The sequence below is a fragment of the Chrysochloris asiatica genome, unplaced genomic scaffold, assembly GCF_000296735.1.
Source record: "Chrysochloris asiatica unplaced genomic scaffold, ChrAsi1.0 scaffold00019, whole genome shotgun sequence".
NCBI classification, from domain to species: domain Eukaryota; kingdom Metazoa; phylum Chordata; class Mammalia; order Afrosoricida; family Chrysochloridae; genus Chrysochloris; species Chrysochloris asiatica.
Genome location: NW_006408537.1, coordinates 2,342,292 through 2,363,147, shown reverse-complemented (window position 1 = coordinate 2,363,147; position 20,856 = coordinate 2,342,292). Strand labels below are relative to the sequence as shown.

General features: G+C 38.5%; 1 protein-coding gene across 1 annotated transcript in view; it reads left to right on the top strand.

The window, feature by feature from the left end:
- PKHD1 (polycystic kidney and hepatic disease 1 (autosomal recessive)) overlaps positions 1 to 20,856 on the top strand; it is a 722,421-nt gene that overhangs the window by 195,788 nt on the left and 505,777 nt on the right. Inside the window, 1 exon segment of the mRNA XM_006835767.1 lies at positions 12,562 to 12,718. Within this exon segment, the coding sequence (XP_006835830.1) occupies positions 12,562 to 12,718 (157 nt within the window).

Genomic DNA, 20,856 nt, shown 5'->3' with positions numbered 1-20,856 from the left:
CTGGCTGATCCATCTCGTTGGGGGTCTTCCTCTTTTTCTCTGACCCTCCATCTTACCCAGCATGACATCCTTCTCCAGCGACTATTCCTTCCTGTTTATAGGTTTCTTTGAGGCATTCAGGTATGCAGTGACCCTGGGGATATCATTTCATGAAGGGATTGGAAGTCTAGGTAGAATACACAGCCATTTTTCCAGTAATTTTCCGAACTGTCTATGTCTGATGTCAAAAAGAAGACTTTATATTTTCTGGTCCTTGTCCAAATATGATGAATGTGATATGGGTGATGTAAAAGGTTTAGCACTTGGCCACTAACTGAAAGGTTGGCAGTTCGAACCCACCCAGATATGTCTCAAAAAAATACCTGGCAATCTACCTTAGAAACATCAAAGCCATTGAAAACCCGATGGTTCTACTGAAAAATGTCAAAGTCATTGAAAACCCTGTGGAGCGCAGTTCTACTCAGAAGCACTTTAGTATCAGTTTTCTTTTTTTAACCTCAGCTGAGAAACATGCCTCATCAGCTCCTTTTTCTCTGTGAGCTGTGAACAAAACTCCCCCAAAGAGGTAGGAAACCAGGAAAAGGAGGGGACACCCAGGGGGCCCACTTTGTGTTAATCTGAGACCTACCCACTTTCCTAATTGATTGTTCCCTACAAAATAGCTCTGTGCTTCTTTAGCCTGCAAGCTACATGTAATCAACTTTTGTTTGCTTTTATATATAATTTTTTCCCCCTTGAGGAGATCATTATTTCTATTGTATGAAGATGGTAGCCCAAACATTAGAAGCAATTAGACCAGATGGCAGTGAATACTTGTATTGTAAAATACAGTGATGCTTATAAACGGATTCCCATTTTCTGGGCTGCCTCCTTTTTCCTCTGCCACCACATATTCATTTTGTTTCCCTACAAGTATAAAGGGGAGGAAAAAAGAAAAGAAGAAGAAGAAAAAAAGATTCCCATGGTGTATTAAACTGAAGAGCTGTCAGAGGTTCATGGCAGAGAAAGTGTGCTCCATGTATTCAATCACGGAAATTAAGTGTTTTCAAAGGCGATGCAGTCACGGGTCCATTGCATGGGGAAATAACACGCTATAGTCCATCACTTAAAATGTTAACCTTGTCTCTTACTGGTGACTGGGAGCAGAACATGTGCTCTGTGCTTGCTGGTTAAATGGCAGTCTGTCAGCTCTGTGGAGAAGGCTAGCTTGTATATGTCAGTCTAATGCTTTGGCTCTGTGTGTGTGTGTGACTTGTATACACACACACACTTGCCCACACATCCACTTTCCTTTATGTGATCAGCCCTCAGAGAGCTTTGTTTACTGCATCATTGTTTACAAGAGTCTTAATTTTTATTAGAAATTAAGGAAAATTGAACTCGTTTCGAGTACTTAATTGTGTTATCTTTTATTAAGATGTTCTTGCCTGCCAGTCCTTAAACTTTTAGGTAGCTGTATTATAATTTCTTATTTTTATTTACAGAAATTTCCATTTTTAACATATTTCAATATTGGTGGAGTGGATTTTGCACTACAATGAATATTATAGGTCCTTGGATAATACCAGTTATTTTTACTGATAGTGTGAGTTGAAATATACCAGGGGCAGTGTCAGATTTACCTAATAAGCTAGGTAAGCATTGACTTACTTATGCTTACTTACTAATATGTAGTGAACTAGTTCACATTTTTCATCACACCACAGATTCTGCTACTAGGTATGGTTGGCGTCTGTGTGTCTCCCAACCCCATAGCACCATCCTACAAAATCAAAGCCACTTTTCAATCCCTGACAGGGACAGAGTACACAGTAAGCAAAGTAAGTGCGGGCCTACTTGTGCTTGCATCCCAATTGTGGTGGAAAAGATACTTGTGCTTACCTTACTTATTTAGTAAGACATTCCTGGCCAGGGATCAGCAAAATTTTACTTTTTTTTATAGAGAAGATAGCAGGCTTTGTGGGCCATGTAGTCTCTCTGGCAAACTGAAATTAAGTATAGACAATATGTAAGTGAACAAGCATGACTGTATTCCAGTAAAGCTTCATTTACAGAAGCAGAGGGCAAGCCAGAGTTGGCCTACAGGCCGTAGTTTGTTGATCCTTGTGTACTGCTGAACATTTCACTTGCTACCTAGGTCTTTCATGCAGTGGGAAAAGCTAGTGTTCTGCTGCTTTAGTTAGAAATGTATATAAATGTGTCATCTTCCTTCCTTTCTTTCTCCCTCCGTCAGTTCTAGTCACTATGTCTGTCCTTCTTGCTGCACCTGAAACTCTCTCTCCTAGCATGATTCTTCCCAGGCCTTCTGTCAGGTAGCTCCTGGCTCATACTCCATGGGTACTGCCTCAATCTCATCAGAGCTGCAGTCCCTGACTACTGGATATAAAAATAGCAACCCCATTTTAGAATTTATGTCTCTTTATCCTTACTTTTTAAGAAAATTAATTTGTTGTTATTACTGTGAATGCATGCAACAAAAAAGGACACTGTTTCTACACATACAATTCAGTGACATTGATTGTGCTAGTTGAGTTATACAACCATTCTCCTCCTCCTTTTCTGAGTTGTTCCTTCCCACTAGCATAAACTCATTGCTCCCTAAGGTTCTTTTGAGTTGCTCTTGTCACTTTGGTTCCATATAGATAATTCTTAAAAGAGTGTAATGCTCAAGACAGACATTTTTACTAGTCAAGCTAAACTACCAGTCTCTATGACTCCAGAAAGTCCAGAGCCTATGAAAATTTGAAATTCTGTTTTGCATTTTCCTCCTTTTGATCAGTTTTTTTTTTTTTTTTTTAGAATATAGAATCTTGGATCAAAATATTCAGTAGTGGTAGCTAGGCACCATCCTGTTTTTCTAGTTTCATGGTAAAGAAAGCAATTTTTCATGGAGACGATTAGCCACATATCCCATATTATTTTCCTATTCTGAATTCTCCTTCTTCTTTGTTGCTCCAGGCAAATAGAGACCAGTTGTGCCCTGAATGGCCTTTTGCAAGCTTTTAAGATCCCAGTCTCTGTGCAATGAACTAGGACAGAGCAGACACACTAAGTATGTTATTAGGCAACTCACTAGGATGAATCATGAAACCATGACCTCAAATTTACAAACCCAGGAACCAAATCCTATGAGGTGCTTGGTTGAACATAGCTTACTTAGAAGCTATTCTTTTTTTTTTGGGGGTCATTGTTGTAAATATATCTATCACACACACACACACACACACAAAAAAAACAAAACACAAAAAACTTTTTCTTGTGAATTGGGTAAAGGTTTACAGGCAAAATCATCAGTTTTATATTTAAGAAATCATATACTTCCTTTCATCTCAATGATTGCAATCCACTTCATGCAACAACAGTTATTTTGCTTCCTCCAGGTGTTTCCTATTTCTATTCCACCCACCTTCCCATCCACTTTCAACTTTGTCCTATGTAAATGTTGACCTTTTGATTTTGAATGATTGACAGTTCCATGGTGAGCATAACTTACTAGTATGTTGACACCTTTATATGACTATCTACTGTTGGCATGAAAATTGGGCTACAATGTTGAGCTCTTTTCCAGACCTGAAGAGTGGTTGAGGGCCATAGTCTCAGTTCTACCAGTCTTTCTGACCAGTAAGTCTGGTCTTTTTATTTATTAATAATTTGAACTTTGTGCCACATTTTCTCCCACTCTTACTGGGACCTTCCATGCTTTATAGGCGTACAACCAATTGATAACAATTACAATAATTGGATGTGCAACTTTACCCTTAATCAACGAAATTTTTTTCATCACTGTTAACTTTCCCTTCCCATTTCTTCTGTCTATGGTAACCATTAAAAAACTTTGGTCTCTATACATTTGCCTCGTCTCTGTTTTATAAATGTGGTCATACAGTGTTTGTCCTTTTGGATTAATTTATTTCACTCAGTGTACCATCTTCCTGCTCCATCTATAGTGTAACATGTATCAAAATTTCATTTGTTCTACTTGCTGAGTAGTATTCCATTGTATGTATGCACCACATTTTGATTATGCCTTCATCTGTTGATGGGTAATTAGGTTGTTTTCACCTTTTAGTTACTACTAAAATGGTACAATGAACATTAGGGTGGTGATGGTGGTGGTTATGTGCCGTGGAGTTGGTTCCGACTCAGTGACCCTGTACAGGGTTTCCAAGGCTGTAAATCTTTATGGGAGCAGAAAGCCTCATCTTTCTCCCACGGAACAACTGGTAGTTTCGAATTACTGACCTTGAGGTTCGCAGCCCGATTCGTAACCACTACGCTACCAGAGCTCCCTGAACATTAGGGTACAAGTTTCTATTTTAATCTCTGCTTTCAAGTCTTTTAGGTGTATACCAAATCTTAGAATTGTTGGGTCATATATTCTTTTTGATGTGGTGCTGTAATATAAGCACTAGATTGCTAACATAAAGACCAGTGGTTCAAACCTACCAGCCTTTCTTCAAAAACCCTTTACAATGTCATTATGAGTTGGAACCGACTTGACAGCATTTAACAACAACAACGTTTGTTATATTTTTTGTTACATTTGTTTTAAATACACATTCTTAATTTTATAAATTTTCCTATTCTTCTCCTAAAATGTAAACTCCATGAAGGCAGGAGCTTGTTTTGTTCAAGCTCTATCACCAGTGCCTAGACTAGTGCATGATATACGTTGTTGTTAAGTGCCGTCGAGTCGATTCTGACCCATAGCGACCCTGTATAAGGTTTCTGAGGAGCAGCTGGTGAGCTTGAACCACAGACCTTGCAGTTCAAATGGCTTTGATATATAGTGTAGGCTCAATAAATGTTGGTTGTGTGCCAGGATCCAATTACTCTGCAGTTCCAGGAAAGACACTCGAAAAAGAATCTGTGATTATTAAGGCCAGGTCTGTTAAGAGCACTCAGTAAACATTGTTGTTGTTATGTGCTGTTGAGTTGATTTCACCAGGAACAGCGTGTGGGATTAAACTGTCAACCTTGTGGTTCACAGTCCAGTTATGATCCTACAGAGCCACACTAATTTTAATTTTTTGTTTTAGGTTTCAATTTTTATTTTATTGTTTTTCCCAAGTAATTTTTTTTTTTTAAATTGTGAATTGAGTAATAGTTTACATGAGAGAACATCAGCTTTATACCATCGTTTAATTGCAATGATTACAATCTCCTCCATGCATCATCATTTACCAGTGTTTGCTTCTATTCCTTCTGTTTTCCTTTTTTTGTGGAGGTGGGGTGGGGAGATGTACACAGAAACACTCAGGAATATATAATAATTTAAACAACCAAAAGGCACATTCTGCAAGCCTGCCTCCTGACTGCCAGCACTCAGTGCCTCTCTTCCCATGAATCCTCAGCTGCTCCCTCTCTGGTGTCACTACTTCTGTGGATAGCATCCCACATTCTGCTCGTGCTCTTTTCTCTTGATAGTCCCAGGGTCCTCTGTTTCCAGACTGTAAGGTTAACTACTCCCCCATTTTTAATTACAAAACTTTTACCTTTACAGCTGTGACAGTCATAATTATTCATGATAACAATTACTCACTATTGAATCATAAGAATCTTATCCCTGTCTCTTTTCACCAAACCTCTCTAGACAAGATTTCTTCCCCTGCACACTCCTTAACTAAACTCTGTCTTGAGAACTTGTAAGCTAGTCACTTCGTGACTTTATTCCCCCCTCATTTTAGGTAGTCAAGCAACCTTAATTTTTAAGAGTACACTGTAAGTGAAGAGAGAGTCATAACTATGTTTTTATTTTTGAGGATTAGTAGCACTGTAAACGATATGTCTAATACTGCACTTGGGACATTAGAGGCATTCAACAACTAGTAGCTATTATCATTATTATTTTCTTCATCAAGTAGAATCACCCTCAGACTGAAAACTTAAGAGAAACATTGTTAGAGGAAAACTGAAGATTCAAATGAAAGAGAAGACAAAGAAAGGCTCTGTATATTAGTTCTGTTTTCAGGTTGTCATAGCTCTCTGAAGCTCAAGAGTGATAAAATAACTTATGTGTACAAAGCATTGAACTGGTATTAGAAATCCCCGAGAAAGTGCAATGTACAGGAAGTGTGTAGAACCAGGAGATAAGCCAATGGATTGCCTTAATTCTAAGTCAGGCAAAGGTTAACCTTGAATTGTACACAAGTCTTTGGCAAAACACATTGTTGTTGTTTCCTAGAGTGGACAGTGTGGAAGGACTTTCTCATGTTATCGCATAATCGTGAGTGCTTTATGAGTACTGGGAAAAGACAGTCATCACTTAAAGCTAGCCTGAGCTCAGTAAGAACAAATTATGCCAAACTAATTTAATTTCCTTTTTGTTCCCTAAAGGATTATTGCGTTATAGGTCAGAGGCTCGCTTCTTAATCCTGGATTTGAATGTGGTTGAATATTCTACAATGAACATTTTTTGTTTCGTAACTAGCTAAAATAATTTCAGCCTATGTCAATTTTATGTGTAGTGCCCAGTTATTTATTTATTTTTTAAAGGTGATTAATGTACTGGTGTTCACCTGTAAGGCGATTTCCACCGGAGTCAGACTTCTAGTCCTCAGAATTCCCACATCACCATGGTTATGTCTTTAATTATGAAATTGATCATACTTTATGTTAATTATCCGGCTATTTGTTTTCTCTTAGTTATAAGCATCCTAAGAAAGGACCAGGTTGCAGTTATCTGGGAGAGATGCCTTTACATTAGCTCATAGATAAATATTGGGGTTTTAATTGGCCAACAAGTTTAATACCATCCAGCATTACTACATAGTTATTAAAATAGCCAGAGCTATTAGTTGAAAGACCAAATATTATTCAAGAAATGGTGCTATGACAACCAGTTAACTAGAGAAACAAACAAACAGAGAAATGAAAATGTCTATCAATGTAAATTCTAAATGACCATGCAAATATAAAAGTATGTAAATAAGTTGTATTTACATCAAAATTAAGGAAGGAATACCCATTCATGAAACAATGAGGGGATGCCACAGAAGAAAGATAAATAAATTTAATCTAGAAAATTTAAAAACATCTGCATATTAAAGAACACTCAAGTAAATATATATATATATGTATGTACACACACATACACACACATATATAAGCAGCTTTATATGCCATTATATTTTGAACTATGGTACAGTGATTATGAGCCCAAACATCAATTACTGTTTATAAATTCAAGAACATACTATACACTAGGAGTTCTGGTATAGTGCTGTAGGATAAGCACTGGGCTGCAAGGTTCGTTTGAACACAAGGTTGGTGGTTCAAACTTTCCAGCTGCTCCTCAATAACACTATACAGGGTAGGTATGTGTCAGAACTGATTCATTGGCACTTAAAACAACAACAACAACAACTATATACTAGGCATTGTTGTAGTTGTTGGGAATACAGTAGACCACCAAGACAATCCCATGAAGCTGATGTATTAGTAGGGGTTGACTGACTATAAACAGATATACAGTGTGGTAGGTGGTAAGAAATGCTTTGGAGAAAATAAATCAGGATAAGTAGTAAAGATAATGGTGGTTACAAGGACCTGACTTTTCCTATTTTTGGATTTACATGTTGAGGAAGAGACAGTCTGGTAAAATATCAAAACAGTTTTTCCTTGTTTTTGTCATCCACAAAGCTGTGACTTTCCACGCCAGTTCAACACATATGCTCACAAATAGGTCTTTGCTTTGCCTGGTGTTCCAAGTTGGTGATCAATGACTTCTTTCAAGATAACTCTGGTGGTGTTGCAAGTACATTTAAGTGACATGTAAGATTTGCAGACACTGCACATTCCCTGAAGTTCAGAGATGTGCTGACATGCTGCAAGAAGAAAACAAATTACACAAGCTTCCTAGCTGAGGCAGGAAAGATTTTACTTGTTTCTTTTTGGTTCATCAGGGGCTGTATGTGCTGAGGTAAAGATGAGAGCATGTTCTGGACAGTTCTTATGTCTTTATTCTATTCTTCTAACACTTATATCTCTATTTCTACTCCTGCTCCCACATGCTCAAAGAAAAAAATCTGAAGTAAATGCTAAGCACCTTCAGAACTGTGGTGGAAACAACTTGTAGTAGATGTGTGTGCAACCAGAGTATGGTTTTCAACAAAAAGTCATGTTGGTGTCAACAGATAGACTTTCAAATATATTGATATGAACTCTGTGATCAATGCTGTCAATATCCCTTTTTGCTTGATTGGACCAAAGTGATAAGGATTGGAGGATGAAGGTGTTGGGAGATGTTATTATTGCTAGGTACTATTGAGTTGATTCCAACTCATAGAAAATTTGTGTATAACAGAACGAAACATTGCCTTTCTCACAACTATTACTGTGTTTGAGCCCATTTTTGCAGCCACTGTATAAATCCATTTTGTTGAAAGATGAGCCATTCCTAGTATTTCATAGGGCATTGTCCTAGGAGTCCTGAGTAAAGACTAATACTGTCAGCATTGTTAACACAGAAATGAGAAGGAGCTAAAATTCTCCAGCCTACCTGCTTGTAATCATGGATTTACTGTCAATGTGTAATTGTGGAAGTAAATGGCTCTACTTCCCTAGCTATATGGTAAGTAGGTCGAGACTCATTTTTTTGTTCTTTTAGTAACAAAACAAAATGAGTCAATCCCCACTCATGGCAACCCCATGTGTGTAAAAGTAGAACCATGTTCCACAGGGTTTTCAGTGTCTGATTGTTTACAAGTAGATTGTCACACTTTTTTTCTAAGTTTTCCTGGATGGACTGGTACCTCCAACTCTTCAGTTATCATTAGAGTGTGTTAAAACCTTTCGATCACCCATGTACTTCTTTTGATATTTAATGATTTTTTTATGTTAAATCATGAATCACCAATAAAAATGTATGCATTTCAAGATACCTTTATTATACCAAAGAGAAGTTTGAATATCAATAGTCATAGATTTCTTGAAACTAAATGTTTAAAAATTATATGCATTTGAAATGTATCACATTGAAGAGAGATCCTTATAGTTAAAGAAAAAAGTCAGTGGGATAATTAATAGGAAGAATGAATCTGCCACTCAGGTTCTAATCAATATGTATTTCCCATTATTTGGTTTAAGCTTAAATAGATCTTGAAAGCATTGGGCCAAATCCAATAGACCAGGAGATCTAGGGCATGGGGTATTTCAAAGTGCTTTTGGTCTTGTTAAATGTTTGTCCACCTAGTGTATTGGGTTTGTTGTTGTTGTTAAGTACTGTGGAGTTGGTTCCGACTCATAATGACCCTGCACAGGGTTTCCGAGGCTGTAAATCTTTATGGGAGCATAACGCCTCATCTTTCTCCCATGGAACTGCTGGTAGTTTCAAACTGCTGACCTTGAGGTTGGCAGCCTGACTCGTAACCACTACACTACCATTGCTTTTAGTGTATTGGGTAGAGATGTATAATATCTATAAATGTATACATGGGGTTAGCAGGTAGAAGATTCATTTAATAAACATTTAATTCATTTTTATTAAGAACTTACTATCAGGGACTGGCTAGGGAGGTAGGGATAGAGCCATGACAAAAACAAAGTCCTTACTGTCATTGAAGATGCCTTCAAGTAAGCTCAATTGGTGATCAACAAATAGACAAGTAATGATCTGATCTAATAGTGATAAATGCTAGGGAGGAAAATGAAACAGTGTGAAAGGAGAGAGTATGATAGTGCTATTTTAGATAGGGAGACTAAGAAGAACATAACATTTGATCAGAGTAGGATAGTGAGCCATGCAGATATTCAGGGGAAGAATGTTCCAGGAGAGGTGTGTAAAGAGGCCTGAGGTGGGGAGTTGCTTTGTCTAAATCAATGCTGTCTCCCCTACTATTGTCTTTAACTTAGCACATATGCGCTTTGAACCTTTACTTCCTTGTTGTTAAAGATGAGACAACAACATTTGACATTCCCACCCCACTGGGTTAGATCTGAAAATATAGGCTGACAGGCCAGGCCAAGATTTTGTCATAGATGAAGTGTACCTAATGATACACAAGTGCTTCAGATGAAGAGAGAAAGTTCTTAAAGTAGAGTTAGATATCATTAATCCTAATGATAAGAACTTCTAAAGTATTAGTAAGTTAATTAATGAAAGACACCTTGGGATAGTCTTCTGTTGATCTTCTTCAATAGCTCATTACTGTCTCACTATTTCTGAACTTTTCACTGTGAAGGCCATGGGTTCTGATTATCTTTGTACTTCTGTGGCTGGGCGGTGGACATGAAGTTAGTGTATCAGAAAGAGCTACACTGGTGAATTCTTCCTCCTTCTCCTGAGTCCTTCCACCTACCACCCTGTTCAGCTTGTTGGTCTTCATTAAGCCCTTGCATTTAGAGAAAACATCTTGGTTTCATTTTCAATATATTTTCCTCCTTTCTAACCCTTTGTCTTGAATTGGTTTTCAAATATTAATGCATAAGTATCATCTGAGGAAGTTATTAAAATTACAGAATCCTGGTCCCTACTGCCTGAACTTTTGATTCAGTAGGCTTAGAGTGGAATTGTTAAAATTGTAGTTTAAACAATTCTAAGCTGAGAAGCACTGTGTGAAACAACATCTTTGAAATGAAGAGAGAGGATTTCTCTTGAGTCGGACCTTCTAGAAATCCAGGCTACTTTAAGTAAATGTTCACTCTCTTGTGCAGGTGATTCCCTTTCTTTTTTCCATTCTCTCACCTCTTTATTCCACATCAGTTTCTTCTTCACCTCCCTTTCTCTTTACGCATTCTACAAAAATGAATTAAGAGGTTGTAAGAATGTCTAGCTTTATAAGAGACATGTTTTGAAATTTCATCTCCTATAACCTAGCCAATATTGACTTGACAGTGCCTAAGAACAACATAACCAACTTCAGTGTGAAATCATCTGGAGTTAAAGTACTTTCCTACTTTGAATAGGAGAGGCGATGGATAGTCCTCATGGTGACATGATTTGTGTGACTCAAAATGATGTTCACATATAACCCATTCTTCTCTCTGTGGTGCTGGGATTGGTTATCACTGTGTCTTATACCTTTCTGTCTTATGAGCCATAGTCTTAGAAACTAAAAGACCATGACTTTCCTAGTTACAGACTTGTAGGTAATTTGGTTGGGTATAATTCTTGGTGTTGGTGTGTTCTCCTAGAAACTCTGCTGGATCTTCCGGCCATACATTTTTTTCTATTTTCTCTCTCAGAGATACTCCAGGGCACTATTTTCAGTGTAAGCACAGTTGTTGGTATTATAAACATGCTTTCCCTTCTTAATATTCCCATCTGCCTCTAACGCCTTTTCAGAGGCTTCACATTTGTTTGGAAGTTGGGTGGAAGAATGGTGTGGAGAGAGGCTTATACATGTTGTATGCATTACTTTGAGGTATATATTTCATTTTATTATTAATAATTGTGAAAGCAGACGTGGCTCAGTGGTAGGATTAACTCTTTCTATGTGGGAGAACAGGGTTCAGTTACTGGCGAATGTACCTCAAGCATGGCTATCACTCATCTGTAAGTTTCATGTTGCTGTGATGCTGAACAGGTTTCAGTAGAGTTTCCAGGCTAAGACAGACTAAGAAGAAATGCCTGGTGACCTACTTCTGAAAATTCAGGATCACAGTGAACTGATTTTGTTGTGCATGGAATCACCATGAGTTGGCGGCTGACTTGACAACAGTTACCAAGTCCATAATTATAGTCCCATAACCGCATAGGGCATTCAGACATCTCTACTTCCGGCAGGAGCTGAAAGCTAACTGTTTTCTGTGGTTTCTATACTTGTTTTGAAGAACATATGACTTCAGTGTGACTGCAAATTAAAAGGAAACCCAAAAGTTCTGAGGGGCGACCAAAGACTGGGATGGAGAGGGACTGAATCTGCATCTGGGAACCTTCTCTGAGTCTTGCCCCATGATTCTGACCCAGAGGTTCCAAGCTATTTACTTGTCATCTGAAGTCAGTCGGCATTTCATCTATGCATGGGATTTGTTCAGCACGGATACACCCAGCATACAGGGGAAAAATAACATAAAATAATGGAGTGGGAGGATGGGTTTGAGCACTTGAGAAGAGGAATGTTCCTATAAAACAGGGACACTTGGCAGTAGAGCCAGTGAAAAATGATACCAATTACATAAAGCAAAATGCCACCCATCAAGCAGAATATTTTAATTCTCCCTATTCCAAGCTATTTATGACTTTTTGTCCGAGACTCAATACATGTCTGTGAAAATAAAAAATGGAATGGGCCCCACCTCTTAAGTGGAAGGGGACCCTGTTTTGGGTGGAAAAAAGATAAGACAATATAGCATTGTACTATTGGAGAATTCTGGGGGTCCTGCACTGAGACACTCCAAGTATAATTTTTTCCCCTCCATTAGTTTTCTCTATTTGGGTTAGTAGTATAAAAAATGGGTAACTAATTTTCTTGAGGACATTGAAGTTATATTTAAATTAACTTTAATTCATGTAAGAGGTTCTATTTTGATGAATCACCCATACTATCCTACTTAATACAAATAGAAAACAAAACAACACAATCAAAAGAAAAACAAACAAAACACCTGTCTGTTTTCCAGGTCCAGTTTTCTTTTCAGTTCTGCCAGAGATGGTCAAGGGCTCACAGCTGGTTTCCTGAAGGCATACCACAAGATGGCGACAACGTCACGGTGGAGAGTGGCCAGTGGCTTCTGCTTGACACCAACACGAGCATCCTCAACTTACTGCACATTAAAGGTCTGTGGAGTTTGCAGGGGGCACAGTATATATGTAATTCTCCTACTCTTAGTGGAAAGGAGGGAGGGAAACTTTTTGGCTGCATTCCAGAACTTGGTTGACGATTTATTTTCAGATCAATTGAGATCTTACTATGAAAAGGAAGAAGTGGTCAGAGGGTTCAAAGTGAAAGCCCTTTCTTTTGACTCTTATAAGCACAGTGCTTGATTATTTTAATTTTTTAAAAACAAGAAGGTTAACAGCCTACTCAAAGAATATGCTTCTTCATTCAAGCACTTTGTAGTCACGCTTATCCAGGGCAGCCCCCACAATAGAGCAAAATGCCCTGAAATTGGTTAATGCTGCTGCCTTTGAAATTCCTTGCCAAGAAAGCAATGTCTTCCTGCTTTTTCCCTGTTGTGGTTTTGACTTCTTGGTCCCATGGAAAGTCATATAAATAGGCTTTCTTATTGCAAAATCGGTCACATAGCTCGAGGGTTGAGGAAGTTGGGAAGGCTGAGATTTCAAATTTTAGTTTTCCACCATATCACCAAATGATTAAGTCAGTTATTTCTCATCTTTGTGCATTTATTTCCTTATCTGTTGAATGAAAATACAAATTGTTGTCTATTTCAGTGACTGATCATAAGGAGTAGTTATCAACGTGACTCTCTACACTTGCAAATGAAAATTGCTTAGGAAATATGATTAGTTATGGGTTAATGTGCTAAATTGCAAAGTTGGTTTGAACCACAAGGTTGGTGGTTCAAGCTCATCAGCCGCTCCTTGGAAACCTATACAGGGTCACTATGGGTCAGAACTGACATGATGGCACTTAACAACAACAATAACTACCTATAAAACTCTGCACTAAAACACTATTCTTTATTATGTTATTGTCAAGGGCCACTGAGTCAATTCTGACTCATCAACATCATGTATAGGGTTTCCAAGGAGTGGCTGGTGGGTTTGAACTGCTGACCTTGCGGTTAGCAGTCCAGTGTTTATCCTACAATACCACATCAGGACTCCATTCTTTACTATAAGTATATTTAATAGTTACACAAGCATTTGTTTTTGTTGAAGTAAAAGCATGATTGCATGAAGGGAAAATAAAATATATTCAAAAGACATAAAAACGTGCAGTTTTGATACCGCCTCTCTTAGAGACTGCTTCAGTATTTTCTTTCTTTTTTTTTTTTATGGAGATACAAAGGGTCTTCAAACCTTTTAATTCCATTTTTCCATGAGCTTTTTTTTTTTTTTTTTCTTAAATGTTTTATTGTGAATTATGTGATAGTTTACATGGGAGAACATTAGTTTTACATTCATTTTATTGTATATTGTCTCATTGCCATGGGTACACAGTTGCTCTCCCTCTCTGGATCTAAAGTCTCCTGTTGCTCCATCGTTCCTCGTCATCATCTCTGGCTCCATTTCAGGCATCACTGCTTCTCAGGGTAGGGTCCCGCTCTCTGCTCTTCTCCCTTGATGGTCCTAGGGACCTCCACTCCTAGACTGAAAAGTTAATCACTCCCCTCCTTGCTAAGATTCAGTATTTTCTGATGAGGCATTTTGTCATTCTGTATTCTGGAAGGTATTTTGTTCTTCAGTGTCAAAGATAAGTTTCATGCTTAATTAGTGACTTTTTTAGGAGAAAAATTGGTCTGTCAGCTTGGGCTCTTACCCTATGTTGTGGTGTGTGTATGTGTGTACATGTATGTATGTGTTTACATGTGCATGTATACGTTTATGTGAGCATGTGCATGTGTGTTTATGTGTTTGTGTGTATATGCTCAAGTGTGCATATGTGTGTTGTGTCTACAATGTGTTCTGCCTTATTGATACCCATAAACTATCTAACATAACAATGACCAAAAAAAATTACATACTTAAAGCTGTGGGTCAATGAAAAGATGATATTTCCAGGCCTTTAAAGGTCATTATAAGTCAAAACTGACTTGATGGCAGCTAACAACAGCAACAACAAAGACATCCTGGGATGCCACTGTGGGATAAAGCACTGGACAACAAGGTAAGTTTGAACCACAAGGTGGGTGGTTCAAATTCACCAGCCACTTACTGAAAACCCTATACAGGGTCACTATGAGTTGGAATTAACTTGACGGCACTTAAGAAGAAGAACAACAACTACCTATAAGCATCAACTTTTACTGGAGGATGGCATGCCCTTCAATAGCTTAGGGTCTTCCTCTTAAATTTATGCTACTATTTGGAAGAAGTTTCCTAATTAAAGTTGCTTGCATTTTGTATGTACTGTTAGTTTGAGGAGGATGTGCAATCACCGAATAGTGTTCAGAGGGAGAGCCAGAAACCAAAGATGGAAAAAAAGGATCCAAGAGAAAGAAAAAGGTTGGATAAAGGCAGCCGAGTGTGTATTATATACGCTCTTATAATGTATTCAAGATCTTATTTCATGTCCAAATCTGTCACGTACCAACAGTGTTTTTCTTGCTTATCCAAGATTTAGGCATTATTTTTTGTTGTTGTTATTGTTAGGTGCCATTGAGTCAGTACCAACTCATAGCAACCTTATGCACAGTAGAACGAAACACTGCCCGATCCTGGGCCAACCTCACTATCATTGTCACACTTGAGCCCACTGATGCTGCCACTTCATGAATCCATCTCGCTGGGGTCTTCCTCTTTTTCTCTGGTCCTCCACCTTACCAAACATGATATCCTTCTCCAGTGACTGGTCCCTCATGACAATATGTCCAATGTATAAGAGACGAAGTTTGGCCATCCTGGCCTCCAAGGAGCACTCTGACTGCACTTCTTTCAAAATGGATCTATTGGTTCTTTTGGCAACGCATGGCACTTTCAATATTCTCCTCCAACACCATAACTCAAAGGCATCAATTCTTCTATGGTCTTCCTTGTTCACTGTCAAGCTTTCTCATGCATAGGAGGTTATTGAAAAGACCATGGCTTGGGTCAGGCGTACCTTTAGCATCATATTATTTGGAGCATGAGAATAAAATATTTTTATCCTGGGTTGTTGTTAAGTGTTGTCTAATCGGTTCCAACCCATAGCGACCCTGTATAGGGTTTCCAGGGAGCAGCTGATTAGCTTGAACCTGCTAACTTGACTTTGCAGTCCATCACTTTAGCTCACAGTGCCACACCAGGACTCCTGTGGAAGGAGAAGAAAGCATGAAATGAAGGTTCTCCTCTTGTCAGGGAGTGGGACAGTTGCTAGGACTGTGAGACTAAATGTGGACACAAATTTCTGTACAAATAGACTTCAGGAGATGTTGGCAGAGAGCAGGGTTGTCTAAAGTGAAATGTTGAGACTTTTAACATGGAGATATGGGTAATGGCTTCTAGAAAGAATGAGAGCAGGGCAAGTATACAGGTCCAATTTGGTTCAACAGATAATTTGCTATGGCTTATTAAGAACTCCTGGTGTGGTGCTGTAGAATCAGCACTGGACTGTGAGCCATAGTTCAGAGGTTGGCAGTTCAAACCTACCAACTGCTCCTTGGAAACACTACATAGGGTTGCTGTGAATTGGAACCAACTCAAGGCACTTAACAACAACAACATTAAGTAGCCTAGTAACTCTTTGTGTCAGGTATAAGAAAAGTAAGGAGTGATACTGTAAGGCATTATTCCCTATTTTTTTCCTTATACCTTCCTTATACTTTTTTTCCTTATATAAGACATAAAAAAAAAAATGAGGAATAATTCTCCTTAATGTATATTCCTCTTTTCCCCACTTTATATCTTATACAAAAAAGTCCTAGTCATTTAATAAGCATTCACAAATCATCTGTTGAACCAAATTTGAACTGTATACCTTTTCTGTCCTCATTCTTTCTAGAAGCCATGACCCATGATAAAAATCTCAGCATTTCATTCTAGGCAACCCTGCTCCCTGTCAACACCTCCTGAAGTCTATTTGTACAGAAATTTGTGTCCACAATTTAGCCTCATAGTCCTACCACCTGTCCCATTCCCTGAGAGGGGAAGGAGAACCTTCATTTAATGTATTCTTCCCTTCCACAGTGTAAAAGAGCTCTGGTAGTGTAGTAGTTACAAGTCGGGTTGCTAATCATATGGTTAGCAGTTCAAAACTACCCGTGGCTCCACGGGAGAAAGATGAGGCTTTCTGCTTCTGTAAAGATTTACAGCCTCAGAAACCCTATACAGGGTCACTATGAGTTGGAACCGATTCCATGGCACATAACCACCACCAACACCACAGGGTAAGTGTATTCTAAATAATATGAGAATAAAATACAGACTAAACCTGGAAGGGAGTCCTAATATGGTGCTGTAGAATAAGCATGGGATTGCGAATTGCAAGGTTGGTGGTTCAAACCCACCAGTTGCTCCTTGGAAATCCTATACAGGGTTGCTATGAATCAGAATTTATGTTGCAGATCGTGTAAGACTGGTCAGAGGTTCGAGGCCCTATAGGCCCAAGTGTAACAGATCTAGCCACTTGGCAGTCAATGGCAAATTGTTTTTCATCCTAATATTCAGTTACATGTATTAATTTAATATAAGAAGCCCTTGATAATCCACAGATAAATGTGATATTTTCCTAAAGCCAAGTCTAAAGGTTGCAAGGTCAAGCCTTTCTCTAAAGGATTAACTAAAAACATCTTAGCTACATCACAGTTCTTTGTTCTACAGACAAAAAAGCCATCCACCCTGAATCTCTCCCAAGTGTTAGCTATTCAGCCAAGTTCCTGAAAACCTGGCTCAGGAAGCCGAAAACAGCAGGACTCCGCCCAAGCTTTTGTCCTTACCTCTCACCTTCCCCCAACTGAGTTCAGGGGCTATAGATATGTTAATTGAGCCTGAGAAACCAAGTTGCTGGCCTGGGATGCGAACCAGCGAAGTACAATGTAAAGTTACCTGAATGTCTGGAAAAGTACTGATGTTAGCTGTACCTTGCCTAAGTCCCTCCCAGCTTGGTGTGAAGCTACTCCCCTAAATAAAACAGAGGCCTGGGCCTCCCCAGGTATGCATTACAGGTAGGAGGGCATGCAGTAAAGATTGCAGGGCAGTGAGTTGCTGCCTGCAGAGGCCACGATTTCTGTAGCCCCAAGTCTGCTCACCAGTGATGTATCTACCCTGGCTTTGGGGTGCCTCATTGTCTCCCTTCTTCTGTTTGTCTGTGTATTCTTTCGCTATCCCTATTGCCGCTGGATCTCCCCTCCTCGTGAACCAAACACTTGTGAACAACACAACTATGTCGAGTCCAGTCCCCGACACTTGATGGCACTTAACAACAACAACAATAAACTGGGGTGATTCAGGCAAAATTCTATTGGAAGTTGACAGGTTTATGCAAATGTTTGGTTGCCAAGATCTTGAATTATGTAAGAGGGGGATGTCAAGTGTGTGTTACATACATGCTACTGCCTTTCTCCAACACTTTTCTCTCTCTCTGTTTCTTCTACAGAATTGCTATGAGTTGGAATTTACCTGGTGGCAATGTGTGTTGTTTTTTAATTATTTTAATTTTAATGCTTTAATAGCAGTATTGTATAATATCACTAAAGAAAAATTAATAGAGGACAAACATAAGACAGCAGAATTTCTAGTTCTAAAATAAATGTTGCAGACAGTAAAGGCAGAACGTATACTGGAGTGATGAGGGCATCCAGGATGTGAGTTTAGAATTGAATAGAGAGGAGATGAAAGATGTATTTTTCACATCTGAGATGTGTTTTTATCAATAGAAATACAAGTTAAAGTTTGAGGAACTTTCCCATCTCAGTTAATGGAACTGCATGTATCCTGAGGCTCATGCTATAACCTTGTCAGCATCCCAGACCCTTTCCTTTTTCTCACCTCCAACGCCCAATCTATCAATGAATCCTATTTACTGGATCTTCTACATGTGCTTCTTATTACAACACCATCAATGGTACCAGCCTAGCTCTAGTCATTATAAAATTTTGCCTGAACCATTTCAAATTGCTTTTCCATTTGTTTTTCTGTCTTCAATTCTTTATCTTCCTTAATTGTACAATCTCAATTTTATTTGGAGAAACAATGCCCCAGCTAAAATGCTTCATTTTCTTTCCTCCTTTGTAACTAGATATGGCCTTGTGACTAGAAACTAGCCAATAAGATGTAAAGGAGGTATGGGACATTCTGGAAGTTTCCTAAAGTAGAGCTGACACAGGATGCGGTATGGTTTCTTTGTTCATCCTTCTTTCTTTTTCTTGCTTTCTGGAATGTAAATAGGGTAGTTGCATTTTTACTCACCATCTTGGACCATGAGGTGACTCACTAAGAATGGGGAAGCAAAAAAATAGAAGAAACTCAGGACCTTGTTGACCAGCTTTAGACTGTCCACCTCTGAAGCTACTTTTGTGGTAGAAATACAAGCCTTCTTGTATTTTAATCCAGGTGTTTGATTTTTAAATTGTATGCTAAAATAAACTTCAGTTTAGTGTCTGCATCCTTTAAAAATATGTCAGATATTACTACTTTTAGTCTCAAAACCCTCCAATGGCTTCTCATCTTACTAAGAATAAAATCCAAAGTGCTTACCATGACCAAATCTCTGACCCTTTCACACTGATCTTGTCGTCTGCTCTTCTGTCCCTCATTCACTTTGCCCCAGTTCTTCCATGAATACTCCTGGGCACTAACCTGCCTTAGGGCCTTTGCACGTAATACTCTTTGCCTGAAATATTCTTCCTCAAGATGTTCTCATGGCTAGCTCACTCATTCCATTCAGCAATTTGAGAAAATATTACTATATTTCAGAGATAGCTGGCCATCTCTAAAATTTGATCACTATCACCATCTTTCTCTATCCTTTTTTTTTCTTCATAGCACTCAGCATCACATGAAATTATTTGTTTACAATCTTTCTCTTGAACTAGAATAAGCTCAAAAAGGCAAAAAATTCACTTCTGTTGAGTAGATTTAGACTCATAGCAACCCTCTTGAACAGAACTACCTCATAAGGTCTCCAAGGCTTTAAATCTCTATGGGGGCAGACAGCTTCATCTTTCTTTCATGAAGTAATTGGTGGATTTGAACTGCCAGTCCTGAAGTTAGCAGCCCAGCACTTGGCCACGTTACCACTCGGACTCCTTCAGAAAGACAAAGACCATCACCAATTTCTTTATCACTTATTTTCTCTTCATGGTCTAGAACAGTGCCTGAAACATGATGAAGGCAGAAAAAAAATGTGTGATGTTGATTGTTGAATGAATAGACTTGGAACAAAGTGTAGCATTTATGTCCTGGATGAAATTGAAAAAATATGTTTTTCAAATCCTTACTCTCTTAAATATAATTTTTTTCTAAACTCATTTACTGGTTCACTCTCTCACTTGTTCTCATTGACTTATACACACATACATACACATGTAGATACACAATAATATGTGAGGGTGAGTCAAAAATTATCCACATTCTGGTTATATTAAAACACCTGTCCATGTACATGGCTTATGACATTGATCACGCATGTGAATGATTCTGGTGAATAGATACTTGGCAGTGGATTATGTGGCAAATCATTTGCAAATCAGCCATGACTCTGCCTATGAAATAATCCATGACAAACTTGGGTTTCGAAAATTTTGTGTGAGATGGATACCGAAGCAACTCATGTAAAAGCATAAACAGAAGCATTTGACCATCTGCAAACAAAACTTGGATTGATTCTCAAAGAAATGCAAACATTTCTTCAAAAAAAAACACTTTACTTGTGATGAGACATGGATTCATCACTACAATCCTGAGAGTAAACAGCAAAGTATGGAATGGAAACATCCTCAATTGCCAACCAAGAAAAAGTTCAAAAGCTAACCATCAGCTGGAAAATTAATGCTTACAGTTTTCTCGGATTCTCAAGGGCAAGTATCGGAACAGTATCAGGACAAAGTTTCAACAATCAACAGTACTTTTTACAGTGAGATGCTCATTGAAGACCTGAAGCCTAAACTTCAGATTAAACTCAGAGGACTGGTATCCAAGGGCACTGTGATTTTGCATGACTATGCATGTCATAGGAGCTCTGGTAGTGTAGTAGTTATGAATCGGGCTGTGAACTGCAAGTTCAGCAGTCCGAAACTACCAGCTGTTCTGTGGGAGAAAGATGAGGCTTTCTGCTCCCATAAAGATTTACAGCCTCAGAAACCCTGTACAGGGTC